General features: G+C 32.7%; 1 protein-coding gene across 6 annotated transcripts; it reads left to right on the forward strand.

The window, feature by feature from the left end:
- The first annotated feature begins 273 nt into the window (after nt 1-273).
- LOC108454885 (protein SPA1-RELATED 2-like) lies at nt 274-7155 on the forward strand. Of its 6 annotated transcripts, none has more exons than XM_053018812.1 (10): nt 274-652; nt 874-1905; nt 2022-2179; nt 2729-2865; nt 3046-3156; nt 4789-4917; nt 5030-5088; nt 5590-5697; nt 6159-6239; nt 6757-7155. In XM_053018812.1, exons 2-6 carry the CDS (start codon nt 1699-1701, stop codon nt 4845-4847), a joined length of 672 nt encoding a protein of 223 aa, XP_052874772.1. In that variant the 5' UTR covers nt 274-652; nt 874-1698; the 3' UTR covers nt 4848-4917; nt 5030-5088; nt 5590-5697; nt 6159-6239; nt 6757-7155. The 6 variants fall into 6 exon arrangements, with proteins under 6 accessions (XP_052874772.1, XP_052874773.1, XP_052874771.1 ...); XM_053018813.1 differs by having other exon boundaries at nt 990-1905; XM_053018811.1 differs by lacking the exon at nt 274-652 and having other exon boundaries at nt 675-1905; nt 6694-7155.
- Nucleotides 7156-8150: the final 995 nt, after the last annotated feature.

Raw genomic sequence — 8150 nt, forward strand, 5'->3', positions numbered from 1 at the left:
GATAAATTAATAATATTATAAAATATATAGACTAAATGATATTAAAAATTAAAGTATATGCAAAAAATCTGAAATTTAAATATATTAGAGAGACCAAATTAAAATTTAACCATTTTAGTAAATAATAATAATAATAATAATAATAATAATAATAATAATAATAATAGAGAAAAAAAGAAAGAAAAAATTATTGGGCTGCATACTTAGTGGCGTTTTTAAAAAACGCCGCAAAAGATATAAATTACCGTCGTTTTCATAAAAAACGCCACAAACATCCCCCTTTACTTTCCCCAATTCAGATTATCCCTGAGCGTCTGGTTCCTCAAACTTTGAATCTCCAAATCCCCTAAAATTTCCCCCAATTCGATATCCTCAAATCGGTTTCCCAAAATCCCCAAATCAAAATACCTTTGATTTTCGCCGAAGTTCTGATAAACTTGAATGAAGAATAGATGGCAAAATCGTTGAAGCCAGCGTCCTCCGATGAAGAACTGTACAATGCTTCGAGTTCATCGAAGAGGAGCGAATGAACACTCATGTCAACGGTGAAGAAGACGATGAGGAGGAGATTGAAGCTGTTGCTCATTCTGCCGACGCCTCCGACAAAGATGATGACGCCGTCCATGAAGAAAACGCCGATGATGCTGATGATGTAATTTTACGATTCTGACACTCTTTTATCTTTCTTCTTTTACTTTGGTTTCGATTTTTTACGATTTTAGCTTTCGAACTTAGCTATTTGGTTTTAGGGTTTGCTGTTGATCATAAAAAATTATTTGTTTCGGATTTATTTTTTCTATGTTCTTTATGTTTGCCAGAGCTTTATTGTTCAAAGAGGTGATAACTGGTACTAATATTGTGTATCAAATGCAGAGCTGTAAACATGAGAATTGGAATGTAGTCGCTAAGTACTTAACGGAAAATCTTCCCCTTTTGCTCACTTCCAAGAATCTAAAAGATGTTAATGATGTATTATGTATGGTATTTAGATCAACACCTTCTAGTTTGAGGGATTTCATCAAGTGGATTACAGAGATTCGGAGACAAGATGATGGCAGTACCATTTTAAGTAAAGAGGAGAAAGGAAGGGTTGCACTCAAGGTATGATGGGCATATTTGTTTATCTTTCAGTAAACTACCATTTATCTTTTTAGTTAATTCCTTCTTTATGAGTTACATCTGCAGACTGTCTCCCAACTTTGCTCCAAGAGGAGGTAATGTCTGGTCTCTTATATATATTTTTCTTTGTTTTTTGTATCAAATTCTTCGTTCCTTTTAGGAATTGACTTTATGAGTTTTTCTTAAACACCAATTTCCAGACTCTTCTGAATATCATCCCCATTTTAGACAATTACTGTAGCCACTTAAAGCTTTTCACATATCCTAACAAATAGTCCATAGGCTTTTGGCTAAGAATTCAATAATCTTTCATGGTCTTGCCTGTTTGATACTTGTTATTCAGTTATGATATATATTTTTTCATTAGAAGTAAAAAGTTTATCTCAGGATGTTTGCTTGACAGGATCTCAATATCTCTCCCTCATCTTCTTGATTTTTTCTTCTTAGAGAATCTTGTTGAAGAACAATACTGGACAAACTTCTGTATTGGATTCATTATGAAAATCATTTGTGTCATTTACTACTAATATTTATACATCAACCACATTTACAGGTCAGTTTCCTGTTTCTTTGTCATGGATGGATGTATTTACAGGACTGAGCAATCCCTCCCATACACAATTTAGCAATTTTGGAAGCTCTCATTCTTCTAATTCAGCTCAGCATCAGTCAGTCTCTGTGAATGAGCAGTTGGAAGAGAAGTGGTATGCTAGTCCAGAGGAAATCAATGAAGGTGTTTGCACAATTTTATCTAATATATACAGTTTGGGTGTGCTGCTTTTTGAGGTACAAAAACCAATTGTTCTTCTATCTTTTATTTGTTTTCTTATCTATTTTTAATCTGCGTGGAAGAGAGTGGATATTTGTATTCGTTCTAAACGCAATTTGATTGTTTCTTTCAGTTGCTTTGTCAATTTGAATCTGAGAGAGCACATGCTGCTGCAATGTTGGATCTATGCCATAGGATTTTTCCTCTAACTTTTCTATCAGAAAATCTCAAGGAAGCTGGATTTTGTCTTAGACTACTTCACCCAGAACCTTCTTTGCGCCCAACAACCAGGTACTACAAATTGTTCATCGGTGCTAAATGTGAAGCTCTAGAATCTTATAACTGATGTTGGATATGGAGACTTTGAAAAAGTAGCATGCCAATGTGTAGGCTAGAATTTTAAATGCCTTAGTGATTAGACTATGATAATTATATATATATATATATATATATATATATATATATATATATAGTAAGCTATATCTCTATGATAACCTATGTATCTTGCAAAAAGCATCAGTGAATTAGATGATGAATTGATTGGAGAATTATATTCCATTTATTATTGGTGGAAAGAACAAGAATAGAAAATTAACAAACTATAAAAAACAAAAATGTGAAGTAGTCATCTTGGAGATCTGCATGGAATTAAATTTCAGGTAGCGGTATGTTGATGAAACCATTTTCGGCTTTATTATTTTATGGCTAAGTCTTAAGCATTAATGCTTACGTTAGTATAAACTTGCTTTCTTTGTGCTTGTATTTGTAAATGTTAGGACCCTGATGTCCATTTATAATTCAATATAGGATTCTAAGTTTATAGTTGTTGATATTTATCAGGGATATCCTACAATCCAAAGTACTTAATAGATTCCAAGAAGTATTTGCAGAAGAACTGTCGTCATCCATTAACCGAGATGATACTGAATCAGAATTATTATTGCATTTCCGAGATGATACTGTCGTCATCTCATTTGGTACCTTTCTTTTATTCCTTTTATTTAAATTTGATTTCTTCAATAAAAAATTTCTTTTGATCTCTTACTGGGTTTTTGGGTTTCTGTTTACCTTTTGATTTATCTGCATGTTTCGATCTGGTGTTCATTGAGATCTTTATGGGTATTTGTGGTTTTGAGATTTATTTTTGATTAACTAAGCTAGATCTGTTGATGATGGTCGTGATGCTCAAGCTATGCGTCTAAAGGAATTCTTCGCCGATCCTTCTCATTTTCCTGTTGATCAGATCTCTCGCCACAAATCTCTTGGAGGTACTTTTGTGTTTCTTTAATTCCTTTTTCTTTTTCAAGTATGAAATCGGGAATGACTTAAACATATAAATTTATTTCTTTTAATTTTTTTTTTTGGTTTAAATATGAACTGTGTTTTTAGTGTTACTTATTGTTAGATCAACATGTAGAGAAAATCTGATTCCAGCAGTGTTTTGTAAAAGTAATAACGGAATGGAACCTTATAAAAATTGTTGATGCCGGTTGTCAAGGTGACGGTGCTAAATGCAGGTTTCGGGGTGGCTCTGGGTAAGGGCAGAAAAGTGATAAGAAGGAAATTAGGAAATGTAACGGTAGAAGAGTGTTAGGAAGGACGTTAGGTAGGGTAAGGGTAAGAGGGAGACTGTATATGAACTAAGATCACCAAAATCTCGATCCTGATCGGATATCAACAAAAGATAAGTAAAAAAAATATCATCTTTTTTGGAAGAATGAAACTTATGATTTTATTTTTTATAATAAAGTAATTACATTGAAATTACTGTAGTATTTAGTTACTCTTTAAACTAGTTATATAAACTTCTTAGGAAGTGAAAGGTAATACAATTAATAACTAATGGAAGTTACATTTATGAGGTAAAGAAATTTAAATTTGTTCTCTTGGCAGTTGAGAGAAGGTAAAGAAATCAAGGTTCTGCTTGGTATTGAAATGTTTACTTTTGTATATGAAATGGTTCCTCTCACAGCATACGTGTGTTGTATTGCATTCACTTGTCAAGGAATTTACCATCATTTTAGGCAATACATGTTCTATATATCAAAGAATTCTTATGCTGAGATGTAGATACTTAATTAGTGATTATGATTACTGCATGAGCTTGTGGTTCCAGTAATGTTGGAACTACAACCAGAAAATAGCATTTTATGTAAACTATTATGATTACCAAATGAATTTATAGGTTCCGGTGATATTGGAAGTACAAGCAGAAAATAGGAATTATGAAAACTTCATCCAAGATAGGAGAAAAGGAAATGGTTCTTAATTCCAGTTGACATGGAAATCAAATTAAGCAATTAAATACAGAAATTAGATTGCACCTCTGATAGTTTGGGGGTTGGGGTGCTTAGAGCGTGAGATTAAAGTATCTGCTTAAAGAAATAATCGTTGGTTGCTGGTGTTGCATGTTTCTACCCATTTATCAATGCTCTAAGCCCTAGAGCAAAAGTCCATTTTCAATTTAGATCTGGAATAAGTGAATCTTACTGATGGTTTCATCTAATATAGCTCTTGAAATTCAGTTGTAGACCCTCAAAATTTGCTAGAAGAGAAAGAAGCAATAGAAGAAAAATTAGCACTTAGTGACTGTGAATTACGGTTAGCTCGAGAAGATGTTATGAAACTGAAGACTGAGTTACAAAGGAAAGTAGATCTCCTTCGGGATAAATTGAGTAGTAAATTTTCTTATTTATTTGATATTTGAATGGATGCACTTGATCTCTGTTTGGTTGACACTTTTGATATTTGTCTCTTGTTTTCTGTTCATTTTTCTTTTTGTTTTCTTTTTACAGAAAAGAAAAAATGGAACAAATAGCAAAATAATCAACTAAACTCTTCTTCTTCTTCCATTTTGTAAATGATATTTTAAGAGAAAATTTGATCTCCTTGTATGACAGATTTTTTAGCATGCTGTTCGATTGAAAGAGTCTCTATTTATGATTCTAAGAATCATTAGAAGCACCAAAATGGTCAAGACTGCTACCTGGTTATATAGGTTTACTATTGGTGAGGTTCTTGCGGTAAAGGTAAACACTGAGGAAATTTTTCTTTTTTTCTTTTCACATCCCATGAGAGATGTTCCCTTCTCTACTTTAGGCCCATTAAAGGCTAATGAACGTAAAGATCTGAATTGTGCAGTAAAGGAATATTTGCTGGTAGATGGATATCGATTAACTGCAATGACATTTTGTGAAGAGGTATCTGTAACATTCAGTAGTGTTTTCGTCTTGTTACTGCTTTTTATTCTGTAAATCTGCACTAGCTAGCATTAAAGGACCTATATAGCTACAAGGGTTGATCGTCCTATGCTAAAAGCTTGATGCAAAATTCAATAAACTGAAAATTGTGGAAATTTTGAATTATTATTTGGGAACTGCAAGAAGAGAGAAGTTCTTGCCCCACAACACCAGGGTTTATATTTTCTGAACATGAAGTTAGTTTGAAAAATAGAAAAGCCTGACTGGGAGTTATTTGCATTTGATGTTAGAACCCAAGTTATCTTCTTTCTTGATTTTCTGGCCGGAAGACAAGCTTTAACAATTTATAGAGTTCATAGAATCTGATTTTCATATTTTCTTTGTGGTATATCTTTATCTTTCTCTAGCACAAATACATTTTGAGGCCCTGAAGGGGTATGAAGCAGCTGCCTAAGCTGGTGAATGTGCATATTTCACAGCTAATTTGTTGTTTAACCTCAGGTTACAGATCAGAACCTTGATGTTTGGGCAAACTCGCTAGCATCTGTGCCTGATGCCTTGTGCCATTACTATTATCAGTACCTGTCTTCAAGTTCGGAAGCTGCTGAGGTAGGCAAGCTGTTTCTTACTATTCATACTGAATCATACTGAATATTTTCATGTTGGAATGTTCTAGCTATTGTCCTTTATTATCATCTTTTTTTTTCTTTTTTTAAATTCTTGTATTTGCTCTAGTTTTGTTGCGTGATTGTTTGTTTATTTTGTATTTTTTTGTTGTTAGTTTTGTGTTATAATTTGTTCCAAAGTTAGATTTCAAATCTTTAGATTTATAATTAGGGCTTATTGGATTTACTGGTATTTTTAGTCAAATCTAACTGTTCATCAGACCTTGATATTGCTTTTGTGCTTGTAATTTTAGATATTAGAACTAAAGAATAATTTCTATATAACGTTAAACAACAGTAGGAGGTAAAATATAGTTTGGGGTGGAATTGAGCAAAGGCTTCAGAACTGTGATTTTGAGTTGAGTTTATGTTTACTCCTTGATTGTACTGATAATAATTTGTCAGGGAATCTTATGCATTGGCTTTCTCAAACGTTCTCGCCAGCAAAAGGAAATTACAAGGGAACAAGCAGTTCAAGATCTGGAGGTAAGCTATGAGAGTTGTTCAAAGCTGGCATTTTGGTCTACATCTTGCCTTGATGATTTCTTATTTATGTATTCTTTTGTTTGATCAATTGGAGGTCCAGTCATACTCTGAATGCTTCTTTTTTATATTCAAACCTCTTTTACCACATTATAATCAAGTGTTCTTAAGTTGACAAATGAACTGTAAAAACCCATTCTTGTCGTGCGTTACAAGTGATTGTTGTTAAGATACTTGTTGTTAAGATATTGAACCCACAACCTTTCAGGAGTCTTGAACAGTTCATTTTAAGGATATTTTCTAACATTTAATATATTACTTACTTTAACTGAATTCAAGAAAAAAGTGATGCATTAATTACACGGCATTGGTTAACATTTCTCTTAAGAAATTTATCAATAAACACCTTAACATGATAAGAATATTGGAGATTTTACAATATGGTATTGATTTGTAGGGTATTTCAGGCCAATATTGTGAAAGTATCACAGCTATGAACTAATTTTCTCATCAAATACAGAGAATAAGAGAAGAACTTGAACAATTGCTGTTAGCAGAAAGGGTATGAGAGAATGTGGTTGATTAAGTCAAATGGAGAAAGGGACATCATGTCTTTGTTGTGTGCAAGTGTTTTCTCCCTGAGACAGGCAAGGAACCTGACATCAAGAATGGTTCAACTTAAAGATGCTTCCTTGTACTCATTCTCATCCTCTGTATATTTTCCGATCTTTCTTCAAGTAGGATATTAAGAATTTCCTGTACTATTCTTTCTGATTGCTTATAAAATAGTTTGCTCATTAGAACCTTCATTTTCTCTTATCTTTTATTTATTTGTGTAAATCATTTTTCTTTGTTTAGTGACGCAACGAATCTTTGAACATAATTTCTGTTGAGTTACATATAAATGATTTTTTAAAAATTGTGTATGGTTTAAAGTTCAAATTTAAAAATAAAACATAATATAATATTTATCATAGAAAATAAATATTATTTAATTAAAATATATTTTTTTAAAATTTATATTTTTTAGCGGCGTTTATGAAAAAAGCGTCGCTAAAGGTTTGTTATATAGCGGCATTTGCCAAAAAGCGCCGCTAAAGGCCATGGTCTTTAGCGGCGTTTTTGGGAGAAGCGCCGCTAAAGGGCATGACCTTTAGCGGCGTTTTTTTAAATAAACGCCACAAAATTTTGCGGCGTCTGCTATAGCGGCGTTTTTTGTGAAGCTTGTGAAAACGCCGCTAAAGAAAAAAAACGCCGCTAAAAGTCTATTTTGCTGTAGTGACGGTTACATATATTGATTCATTAACGTGGTGCTAAGTGGATATACCACGGTTAAACATGTAACGTGGTGCTAAGTGGATATGTCACGGTTACATATATTGATTCATTAACGTGGTGCTAAGTGGATATGCCACGGTTTTACATGTTAATTTGAAAAGTGGCGCTAAGTGCGTATGCCACAATTACATGTTAGCCCAATAGTGTGGAGCTATGTGCTAAAACCACCGGATATTGTTACTTTCTGAAGTGTTCACCGGGAGAAACAAGTTTGCTAAATGAAATTTAACGTGAAAAAAAAGTGGGATAATACTGGAATATGAATATATGAGTTTTAAATTATGAGTTAGATATGTGATTGAATTTTTGATAAGATGAATATGGATGAGTATTATCTTGAAAGTTGATAATAAGAAATTTTAGTGAAGGAATGAAATTTGGGATAAATAATCTAAAACAGCAGCAGGAGAGTGACTTTGAAAAATCACCAAAAATAGTAGAAGTTGAACTAGAAGTTTAATGAGATATGGAATTAAATCTTATTGAATCTATTTTCATATAAAGGAAACAGAGAAAACAAATAAATTCTTTATTTTTAGATATTTATATTTTTGTAAGACTGGTTCAGACTAATTT

This window comes from Gossypium arboreum, chromosome 9 (genome assembly GCF_025698485.1).
Source record: "Gossypium arboreum isolate Shixiya-1 chromosome 9, ASM2569848v2, whole genome shotgun sequence".
NCBI classification, from domain to species: domain Eukaryota; kingdom Viridiplantae; phylum Streptophyta; class Magnoliopsida; order Malvales; family Malvaceae; genus Gossypium; species Gossypium arboreum.

Bases quoted from the DNA above. Each gene is read 5' to 3' on its own strand.
- LOC108454885 (XM_053018812.1), top strand. From the start codon at position 1,699: ATGGATGTATTTACAGGACTGAGCAATCCCTCCCATACACAATTTAGC. The intron at 1,906-2,021 runs GTACAAAAACCA...TGTTTCTTTCAG, and splicing joins TGGGTGTGCTGCTTTTTGAG to TTGCTTTGTCAATTTGAATC. The intron at 3,157-4,788 runs GTACTTTTGTGT...CTTGTATGACAG, and splicing joins TCGCCACAAATCTCTTGGAG to ATTTTTTAGCATGCTGTTCG.